This window comes from Salvelinus alpinus, chromosome 6 (assembly GCF_045679555.1).
Source record: "Salvelinus alpinus chromosome 6, SLU_Salpinus.1, whole genome shotgun sequence".
NCBI classification, from domain to species: Eukaryota; Metazoa; Chordata; class Actinopteri; order Salmoniformes; family Salmonidae; genus Salvelinus; species Salvelinus alpinus.
In genome coordinates this window covers 23,910,327-23,936,028 of record NC_092091.1, presented here as the reverse complement: position 1 = coordinate 23,936,028, position 25,702 = coordinate 23,910,327, and the positions used below count along the sequence as shown (strand labels likewise).

General features: G+C 43.9%; 1 protein-coding gene across 2 annotated transcripts; it reads left to right on the top strand.

The window, feature by feature from the left end:
• LOC139578414 (tetratricopeptide repeat protein 39C) lies at window positions 1-25,702 on the top strand. Of its 2 annotated transcripts, XM_071405970.1 has the most exons (15): window positions 1-742; window positions 3,338-3,386; window positions 4,415-4,543; window positions 5,436-5,550; window positions 5,776-6,136; window positions 9,105-9,155; window positions 20,364-20,532; window positions 21,330-21,423; window positions 21,555-21,662; window positions 21,774-21,883; window positions 21,999-22,122; window positions 22,474-22,571; window positions 22,707-22,811; window positions 22,939-22,977; window positions 23,100-25,702. In XM_071405970.1, the coding sequence occupies exons 1-15, from the start codon at window positions 600-602 to the stop codon at window positions 23,187-23,189; spliced, it is 1,785 nt and encodes a 594-aa protein (XP_071262071.1). In that variant the 5' UTR covers window positions 1-599; the 3' UTR covers window positions 23,190-25,702. The 2 variants fall into 2 exon arrangements, with proteins under 2 accessions (XP_071262071.1, XP_071262072.1); XM_071405971.1 differs by lacking the exon at window positions 9,105-9,155 and having other exon boundaries at window positions 4-742.

The window sequence follows — 25,702 nt, the reverse complement described above, 5'->3', positions numbered from 1 at the left end:
CAAGTGCGCGCGTATTGGCTGGCTGTGAGGTGAAAGGTTGTTGCTGTCGTCAAATCTGCTCTGAGGACTGGACTCTGGAGGCAGAGCAGGACATATTTGGAAAAGGTACTGATGAGAGGAAATGGGAAGCAGTCGCTGGCAGGGCTAGCAGACGGTGCAATGGCAGGATGCTGATTTGCCACAGCAGGTTTCATCTTTGGAACCTCCCAGAGCCTATACATACCTAGCCCAAAGCTATAGCCTACGTTATGACGACAACCATTTTTTCGACTGACGACGACCATAGCGTGCGGCAGACAAGACAGCAAAACGTCTGGATGAATGTACACCTAGTTTAATCATAGAAATAGCATGTAAATAGTGCCTTTGGTGCATTTGGACGAACCTTGGATGCGCGCCGATTAGTAATTTACCGGTGTTACAGCTTCAGAATTTTGCCCGAAAAGACGCGTCTCTTACCTCATTTGCAAGGATATGTCGGCTCAGTCCCATCATCAATAACCAATGTGGGATAGTCTACGGGGAAGAATCATTTTGAAACCACATTTTGGCCTGTGTTGAATTGATTCATTATATTCAGCAGACGACAGGCATAAACAATGGCGGGCCCAGAGCAGTCCAAGCAGCAGCAGGTAGAGGAGAAAGCTGAGCACATAGACGACGCTGAGCTCGCTCTTCAAGGTATCAACATGCTTCTTAACAACGGATTCAAGGAGAGCGACGAGCTTTTCAGAAAATACAGGTGAGATAGTTTTCCTGCTCTTCATAATTTCATAAAATGTAGCCTATAGTAATATTTGATCATCAGATATCATTGCCCACAGCAGGCCTATTCGTCCAGACTTTCCCAAACTCGCCCCCCCGTTTTGGTTTTGGTTTTGGTTTTTGCCCTAGCGCTACAGCGCTCATTCAAATAACCAACTCATCATCAAGCTTTGGTTATTTGAATAAGCTGAGTAGTCCTAGGGGAAAAAACTAAACTTGCACCCAGGACCGAGTTTGGGAAACCCTGTATTAGTCTACATAATTATTTGAATTGCACAGGTGATTAATTTAAAGGGTGTGCCTTTGTGTGCTCAAACATCAGATTAACTGTACCAACCTGTTTTCAAGGCCCTGTTCAAATACTTGTAATAACCCTCCCAACTTGAGGTGATCACTGATCCTACAGTATGTAGGTATAGGTGCATCATATTTCTTTACCTATGCAATCATGACAGATAGCTCTGCATGATCACCTTGAGGCATTGTTAAGGATTTCCATGGTAGTTAATACAAATTTACCCCCCGGCAAATTGAAGGTTGGACAGAAATATTGATAAAACATCAGAGCTCAGCATATTTCCTTAGAGTCGGTATCCGTCAGAGCCTTCCAGTAATTTACATTCTAGGCCTATACAAGGCTCCGGTACCATTACAGCATTATAGTCTCAGTGTGTCACGGCTGTTTGTAGAGACGGACCAAGGAGCAGCGAATGTTGAGTTCCACATAATTTATTAATAGTGAAACTTAGCAAAAACAACAAAACAAACAGTGACACATACACTAACTCAAAATACAAAATTCAATATCCCACAAACACAGGTGGGAACAAACACTACTTAAATATGATCCCCAATTAGAGACAACGATTACCAGCTGCCTCTAATTGTGAATCATACAAATCACCAACATAGAAAATTAAACCTAGAACTCCACATAGAAATAATAAATTAGAAACCCCCGCAGTCACGCCCTGACCTACTCCACCATAGAAAATAAAGGCTCTCTATGATCAGGACGTAACACAGTGGCCATCAGTAATTCCCCAAACACACTGACCAAGTCCAACACAAAGGCCATTATTGTTCTCTTTGGCAGAACTCACTGGTGCCAAACAGGGTATGACCATGGTTAGGCATAATTGTCCTTTAAATTATGTTTGCACCTGTGGCTATGATTATGTATTATTTGCTTTACCCGCTATTTCCTCTTAAATCTGCAGATTAATGCTACTGAGTTGGTTTAACATATTGAAAATCTACATTTGAGTCTAAATGTAAATCTATCCTTGTCTCTTGAAACTATCCCCATTCATAGCCTAACCCCAAAACAAGAAATTAAATAGTAGTCTCTGCACTCCAGCCTGGCCCTGACATTCCAAACAACAGTTGAATGGATAATGGTGACTGAGAAATGGAAGGGTAGTACACTGCACTCACTGCAATCCAGCTCTGTTTGTGCCAACGGGAGAAAATGACACTTACTGTGCTAATTTTAGCTTTCTGGTTAATCAAGCCTTTCTCCCTCCATGAGTCGCTGATGATGTTGAGACAGGGGAACGGACTGAATGTCTCTCTGTAAAGCACTATGTGTGAAACAGATCTGGTTCTTAGTAGTGGCGAAGATGTGCATGGTTATTGTTATAACAATTTCAGTAATGATTATTGATAATCAATTATGATATTGTTACCTTTAGTTAGTTATCATTAGTAACAACCTTTACCTAGTCGATACTCAAGTGTCACTGGTTATCTTTTCTCTGCTTTATTGAATTATGTTCGGTATGAGGCAGAAGTAAGTCTCTCTGGCTGCGTTTACACAGGCAGCCAAATTCAGATTTTTTCCCCCCACTAATTGGTCAACAGATCTTTTCACATCAAATAATTTTCAGAATTGGGCTGCCTGTCTAAATGCAGCTTCTGTGTCTATCGCTCCCTTCCATAGCAGCACCCACCCATAGCACGCGCTCCAGCAGGTATATTTCACTGGTTACCCCCAAAGCCAATTCCTCCTTTGGCCGCCTTTCCTTCCAGTTCTCTGCTGCAAATGACTGGAACGAACTACAAAAATCACTGAAGCTGGAGACTCATATCTCCCTCACTAGCTTTATTAAGCACCAGCTGTCAGAGCAGCTCATAGATCACTGCACCTGTACATAGCCCATCTGTAATTAGCCTATCCAACTACCTCATCCCCATACTGTTATCTATTTTATTTATTTTGCTCCTTTGCAACCGAGTATCTCTACTTGTACACTCATCTAATGCACATCTATCACTCCAGTGTTTAATTGCTATATTGTAATTATTTCGCCACTATGGCCAATTTATTGCCTTACCTCCGTTATCCTACCTCATTTGCACACACTGTATATAGACTTTTTTTATTGTATTATTGACTGTATGTTTGTTTATTCCATGTGTAACTCTGTGTTGTTGTTTGTGTTGCACTGCTTTGCTTTATCTTGGCCAGGTCGCAGTTGTAAATTAGAACTTGTTCTCAACTAGCCTACCTGGTTAAATAAAGGTGAAATAAAATAAATAAAATGAACTCTATGTTGTCCTTTCTCTTCAGGACTCACAGTCCACTGATGAGCTTTGGGGCCAGTTTTGTCAGCTTCCTGGTGAGTTTCCTCAGACTGCATCTTGACTGCAGGACAGGTGTTTTGTCATGACCCCTTGGTTGCCATAACCTCTAGCTTACTTCCTTCGTTGGTGGTTCACGTCCTACCTCTACTGACATTCTCTCTCATGACATCACTACAAGCATGCAAGCTACGAGAGACAGGGCAAATGTAATTACTCATCCTAACAATGTTAGTGTGCAACGTTACACCATCATAAACCATACAATGCACTGCGTAAGTTAGATGAGGTGTCAGGACTTGACGTGACCCAATTTGTGTAATGGATTACATCATCGTGACCACTATTGTCCATTTCCCCTCATTTATACATTACCATAATGGATGCATCTTCAGCTCATCAAAGGCATTTTGATGTGGATACTCTCGCTATCTCTCTGCTGCAGTGATGTGTTTGTCTCCCTGGGGGGGGGGGGGAGACAGAGATTTTCTGCAGCATGGTCACGAAACAGACCCCGTCACTGCCCCTCATGTCAGAGTTGGAGCACCATGAAGCAAGAGATAATGTCATCCTCCTCTGCCCTCCCATGCAATAAAAAACGCTTGGAAGGACTGTGTGGGGATGGGTCAATGACAACACAAACTGATGCATAGAGGGCCTCACTGAAAAAGCATTCAATTCATCTGACATTAAAACCACATATTTATATAAGGATGAGGGCATACATTGCATATCTTTGACTGACAGTTTGATAAAAGGCAACTGAACAAAGAGATTCTTGACCAAGCCACACAATAGGTTCTGGTTGTCACAGTGTTTCTCCGTGTGCTGTGGCCTAGAAAGAGCTCTTTGTCCTGAGCCTGCTTTGTGATACCATTGCGTAACCCCTGTGTTATAACCCTCCTTCAATCCGATTACCGCACATTTGTTCACAATACACCCCAATGAAATCCAAATTAAAATCGGGTACTTATTTCTTTAATTACTTGCATGAGTGTTTTCTCTGTGCCAGCATTAGCTGAAAAGCTTCAATGTGTTTGTTGTTGTTGTGTGTGTGATGTTGCAGAATGCCATGATGACCTTTGAGGAGGAGAAGATGCAGACGGCGTGTGACGACCTGAGGACCACGGAGAAGCTGTGTGAGAGTGACAACGTTGGCGTCATAGAGACAATCAGGAACAAGATCAAGAAGAGTGTGAGTGGGTGACTGATTACAGACCAACAGACAGGCAGAGGTTTTGTTTACATGGAGCATTTATGTTTAGGATATCCAAGCATTCCACTGGGCACACACTGGTTGAATCAACGCTGTTTCCACGTTATTTCAAGGAAATTACATTGAACCGATGTGAAATAGACATTGGGACGTGCCCAGTGGGATTGGTCATGTAACATGCATAATTCTGTCTTGATTTCTGCTGGTTATACACCATCACATTGTTTCCAGCTGTATCAGTATCAAGAATCAAAGTCAAGATCTTCTATATTGAGCTTAATGATATTGGCAACTATGAGATCATGTCAATCCCACACTCAATGTAATTTGTAACTCTGAAATAGAACGAAGGAATAGAATGGAGACCTGTGTCACGTTCTGACCTTAGTTCCTTTTTTATGTCTTTATTTTGGTTTGGTCAGGGCGTGAGTTGGGGTGGGCATTCTATGTCTGGTGTTCTATGTTGTCTCTCTTTGTGTTTGGCCGTGTGTGGTTCTCAATCAGAGGCAGCTGTCTATCGTTGTCTCTGATTGAGAACCATACTTAGGTAGCCTGTTCCCACTTGAGTTTGTGGGTAGTTGCTTCCTGTTTTGTGTTTGTTTTCACCATTCAGGACTGTTTCGATTTTCGTTGTTATTTCACTTTGTTATTTTTGTATTTTCGTGTTCTGTTCTATTAAAGTAACATGGACACTTACCACGCTGCGTTTTGGTCCGATCTTTCTTACTCCTCATCAGAAGAGGAAGATAATCGTTACAACCTGTTTATGATCAACACAGGGGGCTTCTTTATTACGTAGCTGGACTGGCTGATGGTTTAGCTGAGTGTTGATCAGAGAATTACCAGACTACTGTGTGTTTCTGTCTGTCAGTTGGAGTCCCAGAGGTCAGGGGTCGTGGTTGTGGACCGCCTGCAGCGACAGATCATTGTGGCCGACTGCCAGGTCTACCTCGCTGTGCTCTCCTTCATCAAGCAGGAGCTCTCATGTAATGTATAATTTGTTGAATCCACAATCATTCAATTACTGATGTACTATAGCTTGCTTGATGGCAATGCAGTATATATTGTTTTCATACATTTTCTATTCAATTATATGTAATATGATTATATCCAGTCTACAAATTTTTGGAAACATCTGCAAGTAAAATAGGAATCATGAGAGTTAACTGGATTTGACTGGACTGACTCTTACAGTATCTTCTCTTCAACAGCGTACATCAAAGGAGGCTGGATCCTCCGTAAGGCCTGGAAGATGTACAATAAGTGCCACAGTGACATCAGTCAGCTGCAGGAGACCTGTGTGAGGCGCTGTTCCTCCCATGAGGAGGATCTATCCTCAGACCAGGCCAACCACAACACCCCAGTGGAGGGTGCTGTGACTGCAGAGGCCCTGGACCGACTCAAGGGCTCCGTCAGCTTCGGATACGGCCTCTTCCATCTCTGCATCTCCATGGTACCACCACACCTGCTCAAGATCATCAACCTGCTGGGTTTCCCTGGCGATCGTCTCCAGGGTCTGTCCTCCCTCATGTATGCCAGTGAGAGTAAGGACATGAAGGCCCCGCTAGCTACGTGAGTATGAGTATTAAATCACTTCTTAGAGGGCTGAAGTGCAAGGAAAGACAGAGAGAGAGAGAGAGACTTAGGGTTTGATTCAATCCGTAGCGCTGAAGATCTGCGTTGTAGTGCGATTGACATTTAAAGGCAATGTTCCCAAATCAAATTTGATTTGTCACATGCGCCGAATACAACGAGTGTAGACCTTACCGTGAAATGCTGACTTACAAGCCCTTAACCAACAGTGCAGTTCAAGAAGAGTTAAGAAAATATTTACCAAATAAACTAAAGTAAGAAATAATAAAAAGTAACACACTAACATAACAATAATGAGGCTATATACAAGTTGTACCAGTACTGAGTCAGTGTGCAGGGCTACAGGTTAGTTGAGGTAATTTGCACATAGGGGTGGGGGTAGGTAGGGGTGAAGTGACTATGCATAGATAATAAACAGCGAGTAGCAGCAATGTACAAAACAAATGGATGGGGGGGGGTCAATGTAAATAGTCCGCTGGCCATTTGATTAACTGTTCAGCAGCCTTATGGCTCGGGGGTAGAAGCTGTTAAGGAGCCTTTTGGTATTAGACTTGGCACTCCGGTACCGCTTGCCGTGCGTCTATGACTTCTATGACAATTTTTTGGGCTTTCCTTTGACACTTCCTAATATATAGGTCCTGGATGGCAGGAAGTTTGGCCCCAGTGATGTACTGGGCCATACGCACTACCCTCTGTAGCGCATTATGGTCAGATGCCGAGCAGTTGCCATACCGGGCGGTGATGCAACAGGATGCTGTCGATGGTGCAGCTGTAGAACTTTTTGAGGATCTGGGGGCACATGCCAAATCTTTTCAGTCTCCTGAGGGGGAAAAAGTTTTGTCGTGCCCTCTTCACGACTGTCTTGGTGTGTTTGGACCATGATAGTTCGTTGGTGATGTGGACACCAAGGAACTTGAAACTCTCGACCCGCTCCATTACAGCCCTGTTGATGTTGATGGGGGCCTGTTCGGCCCACCTTTTCCTGTAGTCCACGATCAGCTCCTTTGTCTTGCTCACATTAAAGGAGAGTTTGTTGTTCTGTCACCACACAGCCAGGTTTCTGACCTCCCTATAGGCTGTCTCATTGTTGTCGGTAATCAGGCCTACCATTGTTGTGTCATCAGCAAACGTAATGATGGTGTTGGAGTCATATTTGGCCACACAGTCATGGGTGAACAGGGAGTACAGGAAGGGACTGAGCATGCACCCCTGAGGGGCCCCCGTGTTGATTATCAGCGTGGCAGACGTGTTGTTGCCTACCCTTACCATCTGGGGATGGCCAGTTAGGAAGTCCAGGATCCAGTTGTAGAGGGAGGTGTTTAGTCCCAGGGTCCTTAGCTTAGTGATGAGCTTTGTGGGCACTATGGTGTTGAACGCTGAGCTGTAGTCAATGAACAGCATTCTCCCATAGGTGTTCCTTTTGTCCAGGTGGGAAAGGGAAGTGTGGAGTGCGATTTGAGATTGCGTCATCTGTGGATCTCATTTATGCAGGTTACCTTTGCTTCCTTGGGCAAAGGGACTATGGTAGTTTGCTTGAAACATGTAGCTATTACAGACTCGTCAGGAAGAGGTTGAAAATGTCAGTGAAGACACTCGCCAGTTGGTCCGCCCATGCTTTGAGTACACATCCTGGTAATCCGTCTGGCCCTGCGGCTTTGTGAACGTTGACCTGTTTAAAGGTCTTGTTCACATCGGCTACCGAGAGTGTTATCACACAGTCATCCAGAACAGCTGGTACTCTCATATGCTTCAGCTCAATCGGAAATGACCTTTACATTTCAATCGCGTTATAACGCTGAACTGAAGCGCGTCGGATTGAATAGAGCCCTTTCTCATAACTGAAGGGAATGACTTTCATGTAATGAGAGAAGGAAAGGATTATGTTCTGTTTGGTTCTAAATTAACCAAGTAAAACTCACAGACGATTAGTCAAGTTTAAACCAAGTTTATTCACCCAGCTGCATTAGACAAAATACATATTCACACAAGCACTGATATTTAACCCGTTCTCCTATACTGAGTCTCCTCCTACACGTCTGAACAGCCAATACACCTCTGTTGCTAACCAGAAGATTAGTGATATATGTTCTTCCTCACTTCATCTGACCTCACTTCGGCCCCAAATTGCTCACTCCTCCCCAACTCACGTCTGTCATGTTGACTTGTACCAGACTGTGTCTCTTCTCCTCCCGTAGGATCCCTAATGTCTGACAATAACATATCCTGGTAGAATGTAAACATCATATATTCCCCTCTCTGCATCGGTGCCATGAATAAGGATATTTCATATTTTCAAGTTTAAAAGTCAGTTCCCAACAGTTCCCCCTGTTGAACATTAACTCCATACAGTTCATCATTATATAAACTAGGAAATTACTTATAAATTAACAAACAATGATAAGACATTAACAAAAAAATAAAACATGATTAACATTCACAGTTGTTTATTATGTTTACAAATCCAAGACTTATGACCTCTCTTCTATAATCACACTCTGCACACTCCTATTCCCATTTCTTGTCGGACAACAGAATGACAGCTGGAGCTTTTGGCTTCCTCCATTTTAGCTGTAGGTTTTGACTTTCTCCATTTCAACTTCTGGTTCCTTAGAGAGTGATAGCACAAGACTTGAAAAGCAAAAACAAACACAAAACATAACAGTATTAATAATGTGTGAAACTATGCATAATTATATATAGCAACATAAAATCAAAGTTTGAGAACATTCCCAATTCCCACTCTCTCTTTGCCTGACTTTGCCTTCAGGATACTTTTCTGCTGCTACTTTTCTGCTGCTACTTTTCTGCTGGGTTCCACAAAAATGAAAGCCCTTAAAAACCTCCTCATGCTTTCACCCAGTCTTCCCCCCCAGACCACAGGCTCTCAAGAGGTGTTCCCAAGCCATGTCATTCTCACTTTGCTCCCCTTCTCCTTCTTCCTCCATAGCCACCCGATTTATACGTGCAGTGGCCTTAATCAACTTTACCTCTTCTTGAGGTAATTCAGCACTGTATACACGTTTCAACATCAATGCCCTCAGAAAATGATGTCCCAACATTGCTACTAAAGTAACCCCTGCTACTACTAACACTGCTCATGACTCATACCTCAAAATCCCCCATTTGCTCCGTACTCTAATTCCATGCTGTTACTATAGCCTCCTTCACTTACTGTCCCTACAGCGACTGCTGTGAGAATAGCTACTGCCTGGAATCTGTCTCCTGCTCTTCTATTGTCGTGGTTCACTGATAGATCTAGGACGGACCCTTTCAGATACTCTACCTGTTTCCCAACTCATATCCGGTCCCCTAGCCACCAACATCTCCAATGACCTTCTGTATTCTGCTACAGTCTGTACCTGTGGATAATACTCTCTTGTGCTCAGGTTAGATTGGTCACAATCTTCTGGGAGATATGTCAAGTGTTTGCTGGCTTTTAGAAATGGGGAAGAGATTAATGACTTTGGAAGAATATCCAACCTAACAAAACTCTGAGTCACAGGTTTCTTGAAAGTTGACAATAATGTCTGAAATGCCAACACTATCTCTGCTACTCTCACCATGATCTGGGTATGAGTAACGTTCAATTTAACATCATAATAGTCTTTATATTGTGCACAGTTAGCTGTCTCCCTCTCCTACGAGCTATCTCCTGTAACAATATACATAGAGTGGTGTCATCCCCAGAGACTATCACCCCGACCTTCATTTATGAGCCCCACAGATCTCCCCCAGTCACATTGCCTTCTGCTTACACCCTTATGTAAACATTCTGTCTCAAACACAGGCCTCATATGTACCTCACCTTCTGCTACAAATACATTTGCACATAAATCATTTAATCTAACCTATAACACATTAGTCACTACTATTGTTATCACCATACTAAAACATTTTCAACTCAATTTTTCAATTTCCACCAATTCCTCATCTGGAACAATGATCACTTTTATATCCCACGACACCTAAAAACATATTGACTTGAACAGGGAAGAGAGAAAATACATGTTTAATCATTTCACACCACCCTTGATGCGACTAAGACTGGGTAAAGAACCGTCCATTCTTTCCGTTCTATGCCCATGGAATGCTAGTTTCCATGCCCGTATCCTTCATTTTCATCCTTGGGTGTTAACACAAGACACAGACTATGAGACTTGTATGCAATTAATTTTACCGTATCATCCAGCAATCCATATGTATTGATATGCTTTAACATTAGGATTATGGTGACATTGTAAAACAAAAACCCCTTCATGGTTGAGTCAAGCGATCATCCAGTGAGTTCTCTAATAACCTCCCTTTCGGAGGACACTTAAAGATAAGGCTTCTAGAGAGAAAAACCTTCCTTAGACCCAATACAGTCGCAGTTTGAGAATAGCGCACTCTCTCGCTTTATCCGAATCATAGTTAAAACATTTGATCAATTATCCAACCAAAATTTGAAACGACAGTCCTTAGTGCTGTACTTTGAGTCTATCACTCGAATTCAAACTTCTCAACCTAGCACACATCATCACGGTTAGAATGTACATTTATAAACGGGACCATATATTACCGGTAATAACTCTTCTCATTACAGCCCCGTTTGTCTCTGTTTTTACTGTCGCGAGTGGCATGGTAATGACAGATTGGTATCTCAATTAGAGGTCGACTGATTATGATTTGTCAACGCCGATACGATACCGATTATTGGAGGACCAAAAAAAGGCGATACCGATTAATCGGACGATTTTTTTATATATATATATATATATATATTTGTAATAATGACAATTACAACAATACTGAATGAACAATGAACACTTTTATTTTAACTTAATATAATACATAAATAAAATCTATTTAGTCGCAAATAAATAATGAAACATGCTCAATTTGGTTTAAATAATGCAAAAACACAGTGTTGGAGAAGAAAGTAAAAGTGCAAAATGTGCCATGTAAAAAAGCTAACGTTTAAGTTCCTTGCTCAGAACATATGAAAGCTGGTGGTTCAATATTCCTAGTTCTTCAATATTCCCAGTTAAGAAGTTTTAGGTTGTAGTTATTATAGGAATTATGACGCGTCAACCATTTCTCTCTATACCATTTGTATTTCATATACCTTTGACTATTGGATGTTTTAATAGGCACTTTAGTATTGCCAGCCTAATCTCAGGAGTTGATAGGCTTGAAGTCATAAACAGCGCTGTGATTCAAGCATTGCTAAGAGCTGCTGGCAAACGCAGTAAAGTTTGAATGAATGCTTACCAGCCTGCTGCTGCCTACCACCGCTCAGTCAGACTGCTCTATCAAATATCAAATCATAGACTTAATTATAATAAACACAGAAATACGAGCCTTTGGTCATTAATATGGTCAAATCTGGAAACGATCATTTTGAAAACAAAACGTTTATTCTTTCAGTGAAATACGGAACCGTTCCGTATTTTATCGAACGGGTGGCAACCCTAAGTTTAAAATTGCTGTTACATTGCACAACCTTCAATGTTATGTCATAATTATGTAAAATTCTGGCAAATTAGTTCGCAACGAGCCAGGCGGCCCAAACTGTTGCATATACCCTGACTCTGCGTGTAATGAACGCAAGAGAAGTGACACGATTTCCCTAGTTATTATTGCCTGCTAACATGAATTTCTTTTAACTAAATATGCAGGTTTAAAAAAATATATACTTCTGTGTATTGATTTTAAGAAAGGCATTGGGGTTTATGGTTAGGTACATTCGTGCAACGATTGTGCTTTTTTCGCGAATGCACTTTTGTTAAATCATCCCCCGTTTGGCGAAGTAGGCTGTGATTCGATAATAAATTAACAGGCAACGCATTGATTCTATGCAACGCATGACAAGCTAGTTAACCTAGTAATATCATCAACCATGTGTAGTTAACTAGTGATTATGTTGAAGATTGATTGTTTTTTATAAGTTTAATGCTAGCTAGCAACTTAACTTGGCTCCTTGCTGCACTTGCGTAACAGGTGGACAGCCTGCCTGCCACGCAGTTTCCTCGTGCAATGCAATGTAATCGGCCATAATCGGCGTCCAAAAATGGCGATTACCAATTGTTATGAAAACTTGAAATCGGCCCTAATGAATCGGCCATAATCGGTCGACCTCTAATCTCAATGCATTCTTAGTCTAAATTACTATGAATTTTGCAGTGTGCAGACCTCCATAATCACCCTAACAATTACGGGCACGGTTGACCCCCTCCCTCTTCTCCTGACACTTATCTTTCTAGTGTGTCTTCATTGATTCCTCTTCAGATAGTGTTATAGTTCATCTTCCCAATGGCACATATATAACTCGTGTCTGTCACAGTTGATGGCTCTTGATAATGTCCCTGTCACGATCGTCTTGAGGATAATGAGTGGACCAAGGCGCAGCGTGTGAAAAATACGTTCTCTTTTATTTGAGATGAGTGAAACACGAAACGAACACTTAAAACAAAACTAAACAAAACAACAAACGACCGTGAAGCTACAAACGTAAGTGCAATACAAAAGCTACAAACGTTCTACATAGACAATTACCCACAAACGCATAATGCCTATGGCTGCCTTAAATATGGCTCCCAATCAGAGACAAATGAAAGACAGCTGTCTCTGATTGAGAACCACTCAGGCAACCATAGACATACCTAGACACATTCACTAAACACAACCCCATACACTAAACCCAACACCCCCTTTACCATATAACCACCCAAGACGAGACAAAACACAAACATTCCCCATGTCACACCCTGACCTAACTCAAATAATAAAGAAAACAAAGAATACTAAGGCCAGGGCGTGACAGTCCCGATTTCAATTATCAAAGAAATGTATAATTTCTTATAAGTTCTTATAAGTCTCTCGCCTGAGGTGCCACCACCATTCTGTACAGTTCATTCTGTCTGGTCCATTTTTCCCACCAGTACACCAGCAGCATAAGAGAAGTTTGAACGTTATCTCTCTCCATGCTCACTCCACATGCGCGGTCTCAGGACTGATGGCACACTCCTGCCGCCCGTACCCAGGTTGATGGCTCGGACTCAGGTCACAGATAGGAGTGTTAAAAGTCACTGTCGTATTGAACACCTTTGTCACTCTTTCTTCAGCCGGTTAGGGAGGGTTTTGAGGTTCACACACTGTTCATGGTCAAATTATCCCTTGCATGCATGCATTAAGACACCATCTGATGCCACCTTGCCATTACTTGAGAGAGGAGAGAGCAAAACAACAGTTTTTAAGACACTTTTTAAGACACTTTTTAAGACACAAATCCAGACTATCCATTCACCGTATGATACATTTTCTTAATACCATTATCTCTAAGACAAATGTCAAAGAGCATAACAACATACTTTTACTGTTGAAACCATTTCCAAAATTGGTTCATACTCCTTTATTTTACTGCCGACCTCCCCGAAGAGTTACCAGATCAGGGAGTTAGAACTCTAACCCATCGGGGAAATCCCAACAATCCAGCAGACCCAATCTGGTGAAATTTGTATTGAAACAAAGACAAAAACGAAATCAGCAATACACATATCACAATCCATTTGGAGTAAATGTCAAACCTTATTAATAACATATATTTTTCCTTCTATATGCAGTCTGAACAAAGTACATTTGCATATTTACCAAAGGACCAGGGACCCAGAGAACTAGTCATTTCCCCTTTGAACACGACTCATGATTCATAAACGAACAACAACACTGCATGTTAAATAAAAAATTTATAAATTGTTTATTTGTTAATTGCTCCCATCCCACGTCAAGCCTCAGCCGGCTCGTCAGGCTCCCGCGCCTCAGCCGGCTCGTCAGGCTCCCACGCCTCAACCCGCTCGTCAGGCTTCCACACCTCAGTGGGCTCAGCATGCTCCAATCCCACTTCATGCCTCAGCCGGCTCATCAGGCTCCCGCGCCTCAACCCGGATCGTCAGGCTTCCACACCTCAGTGGGCTCAGCATGCTCCAATCCCACTTCATGCCTCAGCCGGCTCGTCAGGCTCCCACGCCTCAACCCGGATCGTCAGGCTTCCACACCTCAGTGGGCTCAGCATGCTCCAATCCCACTTCATGCCTCAGCCGTCTCGTCAGGCTCCCACGCCTCAGCTGGCTCGTCAGGCTCCCACGCCTCAGCCTGGTCGTCGGACTCCCACACCTCAGCTGGCTCGTCGGGCTCCCTCGCCTCAGCCCGGCTCATCAGGCTCCCGCGCTTCAGCAGGCTCGTCAGGCTTCCACACCTCAGTGGGCTCAGCAGGCTCCAATCCCACTTCATGCCTCAGCCGGCTCGTCAGGCTCCCACGCCTCAGCAGGCTCGTCAGGCTCCCACGCTTCAGCCGGCTCATCAGGCTCCCGCGCCTCGGCCGGCTCGTCAGGCTTCCACACCTCAGTGGGCTCAGCATGCTCCAATCCCACTCCATGCCTCAGCCGGCCCTTCAGGCTCCCACGCCTCAGCTGGCTCGTCAGGCTCCCACGCCTCAGCTGGCTCGTCAGGCTCCCACGCCTCAGCCGGCTCGTCGGGCTCCCACGCCTCAGCCAGGTCGTCGGGCTCCCACGCCTCAGCTGGCTCGTCGGGCTCAGCCGTCTCGGCATGCTTCCACGCCTCAGCCGGCTTGTCCGGCTCCCATGCCTTGGCCAGCCCGACAGGCTCACCCAGGTGGGATGCCGGGTGGCGCCCCTAGATGGGAGGGGGGGTTGTCACGCCTGCTCCCACTCCCCCTCTCTGGTGCTTGAGGGGTGTCAGGCTGCCCATTACGCACACCTGTCACCATCATTACGCACATCAGCGCTTCATTGGACTCACCTGGACTCCTTCACTTTGTTCCTCAGTCTGATCCCCGTGTCATCATTAATGTTGTTTTGTTTCCCCTGTCCAGACACTGTCCTTGTTTTGTTTTATGTCAATCAACGGAACGACTTGATTTGTGTAGTGTTAGCTAGCTACATAGTTTTCTTTGCTATCTTTGTATCTAAGACAATTGTGTAGCTTTGAGTAATTATCGGTTAGCTAGCCAGCTATTTTCGCCTGCCGCGCTGCCGTCCTCCTACCTAGCCAACACTGCTAGCTAACACTGCTAGCTAGCCAACTTCTACCGAATAGCAGCACTGTAGAAACTTACATTACAACGGAACGACTTGATTAGCGTAGTGTTAGCTAGTTGTCTTTGCTGTCCTTGTATCCATGATAATTGTGTAGTTTAGAGAAATTTAGAGAAATTGTCGAGGTCACCTAGCCAGCTTCACTTTCAACAACGCAGCCACTGCTAGCCAGGCTACTTCACCAGCCAGCAGTACTATATCATTTTAGTCAATTAGATCTTTTATTTTATTTATTTTTTTGCAACGTAAGCTTAACTTTCTGAACATTCGAGTCGTGTAGCCCACTTGTCATTCTAATCTCCTTTGCTTTAGCGTAGCCTCTTCTGTAGCCTGTCAACTATGTGTCTGTCTATCCCTGTTCTCTCCTCTCTGCACAGACCATACAAACGCTTCACACCGCGTGGCCGCGCCCACCCTAACCTGGTGGTCCCAGCCCGCACGACCCACGTGGAGTTCCAGGTCTCCGGTAGCCTCTGGAACTGCCGATCCGCGGCCAACAAGGCAGAGCTCATCTCAGCCTATGCGTCCCTCCAGTCCCTCGACTTCTTGGCACTGACGGAAACATGGCTCACCACAGATAACACTGCTACTCCTACTGCTCTCTCTTCGTCTGCCCACGTGTTCTCGCACACCCCGAGAGCTTCTGGTCAGCGGGGTGGTGGCACCGGGATCCTCATCTCTCCCAAGTGGTCATTCTCTCTTTCTCCCCTTACCCATCTGTCTATCGCCTCCTTTGAATTCCATGCTGTCACAGTTACCAGCCCTTTCAAGCTTAACATCCTTATCATTTATCGCCCTCCAGGTTCCCTTGGAGAGTTCATCAATGAGCTTGATGCCTTGATAAGCTCCTTTCCTGAGGACGGCTCACCTCTCACAGTTCTGGGTGACTTTAACCTCCCCATGTCTACCTTTGACTCATTCCTCTCTGCCTCCTTCTTTCCACTCCTCTCCTCTTTTGACCTCACCCTCTCACCTTCCCCCCCTACTCACAAGGCAGGCAATACGCTTGACCTCATCTTTACTAGATGCTGTTCTTCCACTAACCTCATTGCAACTCCCCTCCAAGTCTCCGACCACTACCTTGTATCCTTTTCCCTCTCGCTCTCATCCAACACTTCCCACACTGCCCCTACTCGGATGGTATCGCGCCGTCCCAACCTTCGTTCTCTCTCCCCCGCTACTCTCTCCTCTTCCATCCTATCATCTCTTCCCTCTGCCCAAACCTTCTCCAACCTATCTCCTGATTCTGCCTCCTCAACCCTCCTCTCCTCCCTTTCTGCATCCTTTGACTCTCTATGTCCCCTATCCTCCAGGCCGGCTCGGTCCTCCCCTCCCGCTCCGTGGCTCGACGACTCATTGCGAGCTCACAGAACAGGGCTCCGGGCAGCCGAGCGGAAATGGAGGAAAACTCGCCTCCCTGCGGACCTGGCATCCTTTCACTCCCTCCTCTCTACATTTTCCTCTTCTGTCTCTGCTGCTAAAGCCACTTTCTACCACTCTAAATTCCAAGCATCTGCCTCTAACCCTAGGAAGCTCTTTGCCACCTTCTCCTCCCTCCTGAATCCTCCTCCCCCTCCCCCCCCTCCTCCCTCTCTGCAGACGACTTCGTCAACCATTTTGAAAAGAAGGTCGACGACATCCGATCCTCGTTTGCTAAGTCAAACGACACCGCTGGTTCTGCTCACACTGCCCTACCCTGTGCTTTGACCTCTTTCTCCCCTCTCTCTCCAGATGAAATCTCGCGTCTTGTGACGGCCGGCCGCCCAACAACCTGCCCGCTTGACCCTATCCCCTCCTCTCTTCTCCAGACCATTTCCGGAGACCTTCTCCCTTACCTCACCTCGCTCATCAACTCATCCTTGACCGCTGGCTACGTCCCTTCCGTCTTCAAGAGAGCGAGAGTTGCACCCCTTCTGAAAAAACCTACACTCGATCCCTCCGATGTCAACAACTACAGACCAGTATCCCTTCTTTCTTTTCTCTCCAAAACTCTTGAACGTGCCGTCCTTGGCCAGCTCTCCTGCTATCTCTCTCAGAATGACCTTCTTGATCCAAATCAGTCAGGTTTCAAGACTAGTCACTCAACTGAGACTGCTCTTCTCTGTATCACGGAGGCGCTCCGCACTGCTAAAGCTAACTCTCTCTCCTCTGCTCTCATCCTTCTAGACCTATCGGCTGCCTTCGATACTGTGAACCATCAGATCCTCCTCTCCACCCTCTCCGAGTTGGGCATCTCCGGCGCGGCCCACGCTTGGATTGCGTCCTACCTGACAGGTCGCTCCTACCAGGTGGCGTGGCGAGAATCTGTCTCCTCACCACGCGCTCTCACCACTGGTGTCCCCCAGGGCTCTGTTCTAGGCCCTCTCCTATTCTCGCTATACACCAAGTCACTTGGCTCTGTCATAACCTCACATGGTCTCTCCTATCACTGCTATGCAGACGACACACAATTAATCTTCTCCTTTCCCCCTTCTGATGACCAGGTGGCGAATCGCATCTCTGCATGTCTGGCAGACATATCAGTGTGGATGACGGATCACCACCTCAAGCTGAACCTCGGCAAGACGGAGCTGCTCTTCCTCCCGGGGAAGGACTGCCCGTTCCATGATCTCGCCATCACGGTTGACAACTCCATTGTGTCCTCCTCCCAGAGCGCTAAGAACCTTGGCGTGATCCTGGACAACACCCTGTCGTTCTCAACTAACATCAAGGCGGTGGCCCGTTCCTGTAGGTTCATGCTCTACAACATCCGCAGAGTACGACCCTGCCTCACACAGGAAGCGGCGCAGGTCCTAATCCAGGCACTTGTCATCTCCCGTCTGGATTACTGCAACTCGCTGTTGGCTGGGCTCCCTGCCTGTGCCATCAAACCCCTACAACTCATCCAGAACGCCGCAGCCCGTCTGGTGTTCAACCTTCCCAAGTTCTCTCACGTCACCCCGCTCCTCCGCTCTCTCCACTGGCTTCCAGTTGAAGCTCGCATCCGCTACAAGACCATGGTGCTTGCCTACGGAGCTGTGAGGGGAACGGCACCTCAGTACCTTCAGGCTCTGATCAGGCCCTACACCCAAACAAGGGCTCTGCGTTCATCCACCTCTGGCCTGCTCGCCTCCCTACCACTGAGGAAGTACAGTTCCCGCTCAGCCCAGTCAAAACTGTTCGCTGCTCTGGCACCCCAATGGTGGAACAAACTCCCTCACGACGCCAGGACAGCGGAGTCAATCACCACCTTCCGGAGACACCTGAAACCCCACCTCTTCAAGGAATACCTAGGATAAAGCAATCCTTCTGCCCCCCCCCCCCCCCCCCCTTAAAAGATTTAGATGCACTATTGTAAAGTGGCTGTTCCAATGGATGTCATTAGGTGAATGCACCAATTTGTAAGTCGCTCTGGATAAGAGCGTCTGCTAAATGACTTAAATGTAAATGTAAATGTTATTTATAAAATATTCACTCCCTGTACTTGCTTCTCTTCTCCCAGCGTCTGTCCTCACAGTTTCTTTATTTTCTCACCATGGATGAAGGTCTCCTCCAGAACTTATAGACAACTTTTTATCACTATCCACATACACTCTACGGCCTCGCTGCCACTGTGGCTGGGACTTTCATCCCTCTTACAGATCTCGCAGGGGAATAGCCCCACTAGGGACCTATGCTATACGGAACCTACCCTACACTGTAGTGTCACTCATGGGACCTATCCTTAAAGGAACCTACCCTACACCATATATTTACCTGGATCTCGCAGAGGAAAATCTCCAATCGGGACCTATTCTTAACAGAACCTACCCTACAACATATATTTACGACCGGTCATTACACAATGGGCCGACTGAATAAACTCAGACTCCTCCTAAACTCCTATAATTTTTCAGCCCACAATTCTCATCTCCCCAAGGTGTAGGAACTGTGCCTACCTTGCTGCCAGCTCCTGCTCCACTGATCTGGATTCTCTGGTATGACTATAAATCGTGCTGAACCCTGTTAGGTTCTAAATGAACCTAGTAAAACAGCTGCATTAGACAAAATACATATTCACACAAGCACTGATATTTAACCCGTTCTCCTATACTGAGTCTCCTCCTACACGTCTGAACAGCCAATACACCTCTGTTGCTAACCAGAAGATTAGTGATATATGTTCTTCCTCACTTCATCTGACCTCACTTCGGCCCCAAATTGCTCACTCCTCCCCAACTCACGTCTGTCATGTTGACTTGTACCAGACTGTGTCTCTTCTCCCGTAGGATCCCTAATGTCTGACAATAACATATCCTGGTAGAATGTAAACATCATACATTCCCCTCTCTGCATCGGTGCCATGAATAAGGATATTTCATATTTTCAAGTTTAAAAGTCAGTTCCCAACAGTTCATAATTTTCAGGTCACTGTCAGTTCTTTTTACTGCTTGAATGAGCTGCTATACGTAGATATGATGTCATCGTTTGATAGAAAAGCAGAGCACAGGTCTTGATGTTGATTTGATTGGGGGTGACGTGTTGTGTTATTCTGCATGATCAGCTTCTGCTGACGTGTTCCAGCTCATCTCTTTCCCAGCTCTTGGCACAGTGCTTGTTCCTGTTGTCTCATACATGGCCATCTGTTCTGTAATATCTCCTAAGTATCATAATGGCATATTATAATCATAGGGTATTTATTAATTGTATAATACATGAAACCAGGGACAGGTGTTAGTTGTAAAATATGTCAAATGGGAATATCTGAAGTCATAGAGAATTGAGGACACATTAAATACAATTGCATGCTGTCAGTGGAAGTTGAATGGTGAATACTCGTGACGTAAGAAGTAGGTAGACCTAAGAATAGCGGTAATCACGTACATGCTTATTAGAATGGCTAGTGGTGAAAAAAGGCCCTGAGACAGAAACTACCATTTGCTATTTATGAAATTGAGATGGTGTTTTACCAAATTACTGCAGTGGGGTACAATTTTGTTCTATATGCCATCTTTACAAAGCTTTTCTTTGTCAAGAAAGTCAATGTTTCATATTAACTATCTAGCAAACTTGAATGTACAGTAATCGATATTTAATAAAAACATCTTGAATTGTCTCACAAATAAACATGATTGTTTCCTCTTTCCTCTGCCCAGATTGGCCCTCCTGTGGTACCACACAGTAGTGCTGCCTTTCTTTGCTCTGGATGGTTCTGACACTCAGGCAGGCCTGGAGGAGGCCAAGGCCATTCTCCAGAGGAAGGCTGTGGTCTACCCCAATTCCTCCCTCTTCATGTTCTTTAAAGGACGGGTTCAGAGGTTAGAGGTGAGCATGATGGGGTCATCTGACTGTGAAATAACAGTCTGTTGCCGCTTAGCGTTGTACAATACAATAAGTTGTTGTAGCTCTTAGTAGCTTAGGGCTCTAAAATCCATTACATTTTTTGCCTAATTACATTTAGTTTTTTCCCAAATTTTGTTTTCTCCGTTTTGTTTTTCCGGGTTTCCATTTCCCCCTGGTTTTCACTCTCAAAATCACACTTTTTTAATAGAAAAACAGCTACATTTGATATTCTAAGTCCACAACCATGCTTAAACCACATCAGGAGACTACTTTTGAGGTCTTGGATTTTTTTAGATTTTTTTTTGTTGATATGTAGATAGTTGCCCCTTTAATTCCAGCACTCACCTTGCAAGAGAATGTTGTTTGGTAGAGTGATGGTAGAGTTTGCAAAACAAGTACCCACTGGATTTATACAGATAATCATGATATAATTCTGACAGGTAATTCTGACAGGTACTTTGTAGATTTCGGGAAAGCCTTTCCATCTACCAAAATACTTTTCATTAGCATCGTCGCTAACGGCTGCACAAAGTGGCGTGCCCCGCACATACACCGACGGGGAATTCTCTTTGCCTATTTAGAAAGTTGCATTCTCTTTGTGTTATGATAAACCTGGGCAAATGAATACATGTTCAATAGATTTAGTTGATTCCCTACTAAGTTCAATGCATGTCGGTATTCCGTGATTCCATCCGCATTCTCCTCGTTGCGGATTTTATAGGACCCTAGTAGCTTGTAATTGTGTAAAGTGATGCTATCTCTATCCCATCTATCTCCAGTGCCAAATTAACAGTGCTCTGGTGTCCTTCCATGATGCACTAGAGCTGGCATCAGACCAAAGAGAGATCCAGCACGTGTGTCTCTATGAAATCGGTATGTTTCCCTGACATTCATGCCAACTTTCAAATGAGCACCCACACATGCATACACTCATGTACATTCAGTTTACAGTTGCTGAGAGCCAAATCCCTCTGTTGTACCTATTTGTCTTGTCTTGACTTCAGGCTGGTGCAGTATGATCGAGATGAACTTTGAGGATGCGTTTAGGTCGTTTGAGAGGCTGAAGAATGAGTCCCGATGGTCACAGTGTTACTATGCCTACCTGACTGGAGGTGAGAGAGCCACTGTCCCAGGAACATGTGGACCATTGATTGTCATCGTCTTCATCATCTTCTCAAAATGATCTCACACTCTAACACCCCCCCCCCCCCCCCCCTGTAAAGTATGTCAGGGAGCTGCAGGGGACTTAGATGGTGCCAAGGATGTCTTCAAAGATGTCCAGAAACTGTTCAAGAGGAAGAACAACCAGATTGAGCAGTTTGCCCTCAAGCGGGTGGGTCATTTTCATCCAGATGTGTTTACCATATCTTTATCCACTCTTTGTGAAACTAATAACCATGAACCCTCCCTTTCTCTACCATGGCCTCTCTGCCCCCACCCTACTGCAGGCAGAGAGACTGAGGAAGATGTCTCCCACCAGAGAGCTGTGCATTCTGGGGGTCATAGAGGTGCTGTACCTGTGGAAGGCTCTGCCCAACTGCTCCTCCTCCAAACTGCAGCTCATGAATCAGTGTAAGGGCTGGACCTTTATCAGAGGGGGATCTCCAAGTCAAGGAGTTTCCTTTGACACAATGGGGTGCAAACCACTGTACTAAATGTTGTGAAGTATTTGAAAATTTCTGACCAATGTTGTGAAGTATTTGACCATTTCTGTCTTTGAGACATTGGGCTTTGTTCAGTCTGTATCGCTGAATATCGCTTTCAGATTGAGCGATAGAAATTTAAAGGGGATTTCGATTGCGCTGACATCCTGAATGCAGTCTCGGCCAACGTCGGAACACTGCCTTTATATTTCAATTGGGCTTTAGCGCTGAACTTTTACAATACAGATTAAATAGAGTCCGTTGTCTCCTCTCTTTTCAGTGTTACAGAGTGTGGATGACGCATCGTGCAAAGGTCTGAAAAACCTCCTTCTCGGTTCCATCCACAAATGTCATGGAAATAATAAAGATGCCATCCAGGTAATTTGTTTCCGAGCACATTATTTTACCTTGATTACATTATCTTATGTCAGTACAATCAATTATGTAACTCACTATGTATTTGTGGTCAATTATATAATTCGATTTTCCTTTGGTCTTTCTCCTCCCATCTAGTCGTTCCAGCTGGCTGCCAGAGATGAGTTTGGTCGACAAACCAACTCTTATGTGCAGCCATACTCCTGCTATGAGCTTGGATGTGTCCTGCTTGCCCAGCCAGAGGTGAGAATATGTCAACTCAGACCATCTGTGCGTGTATGTGTATGTGGGTGTCTGTGTCCAAAATTGTATTAAAGTATTTATCTCGATGGACTAATGAGATGTTTTTTTGCATTGTGTTTCTATCCAGACGGTGGGAAAAGGGAGAGCATTTCTGCTTCAGGCAAAGGTACAGTTATCAGATGACATGTATATGAATGGTTAGGGTTTTCCTCTTGGGTTTGAAATGACTACCTAACACAGTCCATTCTGATTGTGAAGTCATCATTTGTTCTGTGCTCTGCCTCTCAGGAGGATTATGCAGGCTATGACTTTGAGAACAGACTTCACGTGCGCATCCACTCAGCCATGGCCTCGCTGAAGGAAGTGGTACCCCAATGACCCCGCCCACCACTGGAGGAATAATGATGAGGCAACGACTCCGTCTCCAGCTGTGCACTTGATGATATGGGAAGCATGGCTTTTACTATTCAAAACCACAGTATGACACTCATCAGACAAAATTGTTCCCCCCCCCCTTTTTCTGATAGATGTTTTACACATCCAAATACAATAAACCAACAATTTCATAGTCAATACCATTTTCTTCTAGTGGAGGGTTTTAGCTCTGCAAACCTTCCTTCCATTCTTTGGACCATACAGAATGGTACATAGGATACAAGTAACTTCTTGAAGATGCACACCTTATTCTCATTGTCAGGTTTTCTTGACCACAGGTAGTAACAGTACAGTTAAACAGTAAGTAACATTGTCTTTTGTGTTCTTGTCATGTTCTTGGGAAGACATGTACAAGAGATGTTCGATTACAACCCATAATCAAGTGGTCAAATAGTTATTTGCCAATTGTTTGTCTTTGTGTTTGCCTCATGTGATAAGGCAAGACAAAGGTTCTTGATTGTATTAGTTGTCGCTGCTGTAGTACCCTCTTATTGACCAATATCCATACAATTATCGCCTCTGGTTTTTCAGAAATGTGTCCTAGATTAAATGGCCCTACTTTGCTTGTCATGATGCCAACAAACATAGATCATTTTTCTGCAATGAGAAAGTATTAGTGAAATTTTATGGTGACAACAACCCCCTAAATGATTGGACAAGAACTTAGTGGCCTGCTACATTGTAGTATTGTATTACGCAGCGTGCCATACAGAGTGTACTATACCATGCAGTGAAAACTTGTAATATTAGTGTCAGGTACCTTGAATTCTGAATAGTATGAAATTGCTTTTACATTCTGACATTCACATATTGGCTTACAAATAACATGCACTTCTAAAATGTTTTGTGACATTTTTGCACAATGCAATATCCAAACAATGTTCTAGATTATTTATTTTAGTTTACAAGCAGTGGGCATTGATCTGCACACTATGCATGCAATGGCAGGGGTATTATTAGTGACCCAAGGACCTGAAAGATCCTTTTCTACAGCTGTGTACTATGAATCGGAACGTTTTTTTCCTGAGATACTTTGGATGACAACAGAACACATTTATATTAATATTTACTCTGGTTTTTAACAAAATCCAACAAGGTCCTTATTAACTACAGGCATTGTAATAATAATGGTAGGTTTTAGGTTACTGTACAAACTGGACATTAAAGCTTGATATTCTGTCGTTTTAGTTTGATCAGGCTTTTCTATCAGGCCACACTGATGATGAGTGAAACATTCAAGACAGTCACAAACTAAATTGAAAGTGCAGGGTATTATATCACTGTTTTTATAATCATTCTGAGGTATGGTCTCCAAGCAATAAAAAGCAAGCAAGAAGAGTGCTCATTTTACACTGGAAGTTTGATTAGCTGTCACAAACTTTGTTTACATTTTTTTTGTCCCACTTCAAATGAATAACAACTGCTTAACTACTTGTACAAGCACTACATAGCACAAATCTTTCATTAGCAAATTCATACTACATGAAGGGTGATATAAACGGTCTTTAATTCATACTACATGAAGTATGATTTAAACGGTATCGAATTCATACTACATAAAGGGTGATATAAACGGTCTTTAATTCATACTACATGAAGTATGATTTAAACGGTATCGAATTCATACTACATGAAGGGTGATATAAACGGTCTTTAATTCATACTACATGAAGGGTGATATAAATGGTCTTTAATTCATACTACATGAAGGGTGATATAAATTGTCTTTAATTCATACTAGATTCATTTTTAAAATGTTTATATGTACCTTTATTTAACTAGGCAAGTAAGTTAAGAACAAATTCATATTTACAATGACGGCCAATACCGGACGACGCTGGGCCAATTGTGTGCCGCCCAATGGGATTCCCCAATCATGTGAAGGGTGATATAAACAGTCTTTACATCTTGTGCGTGCTAAATTAAGAATAACTATTTTCCACCCTTCATATAAAATGGCATATTCTTATGAATGATTTCTGAAGAATCTATATAGATAGGCCTTAGTGTAAACGGCTTGTGAAAGCTTCAATATGATGTGTTTCATTTAAAGTGGGACTCTTTTTCATGTTCAAGGATGGGTATGAACACTTTTTTTTTTAAATCTACACAAGTCAGTCAGTGACCTCCTATCTTCTCCTGTGATTGTGTAAAGGGATGTAAGATTTGGTGTGATGTAAAAGTGTTGACTACTGAGTGTGATCATAAAGTGCTGGTATAAAGTAAGTCCACAGCTGTAAGAGCAAAGTATCTTATAATGACATCAAGTATGAGTTAAACGTCATTATATGTATACCAACAAAAAAAAAGGGGACATTTCTGTCTTAGAAATGTGCTCTATCCACTTTGTTGTGAGGTTGTAGAAGATGATGTGGAGATTGTTCAATTGTAACAGGGTGGTCCTGTGTGGTGTCTAAAGAGATCTACAAACTGTTCAATAAAGGATTGTCAATTAA

Coding starts and splice junctions, on each gene's coding strand:
- LOC139578414 (XM_071405970.1), top strand. CDS start 600: ATGGCGGGCCCAGAGCAGTCCAAGCAGCAGCAGGTAGAGGAGAAAGCT. Junction 21,663..21,773: donor CTATGCCTACCTGACTGGAG/GTGAGAGAGCCA, acceptor CCCCCTGTAAAG/TATGTCAGGGAGCTGCAGGG. Junction 22,812..22,938: donor TCCTGCTTGCCCAGCCAGAG/GTGAGAATATGT, acceptor GTTTCTATCCAG/ACGGTGGGAAAAGGGAGAGC.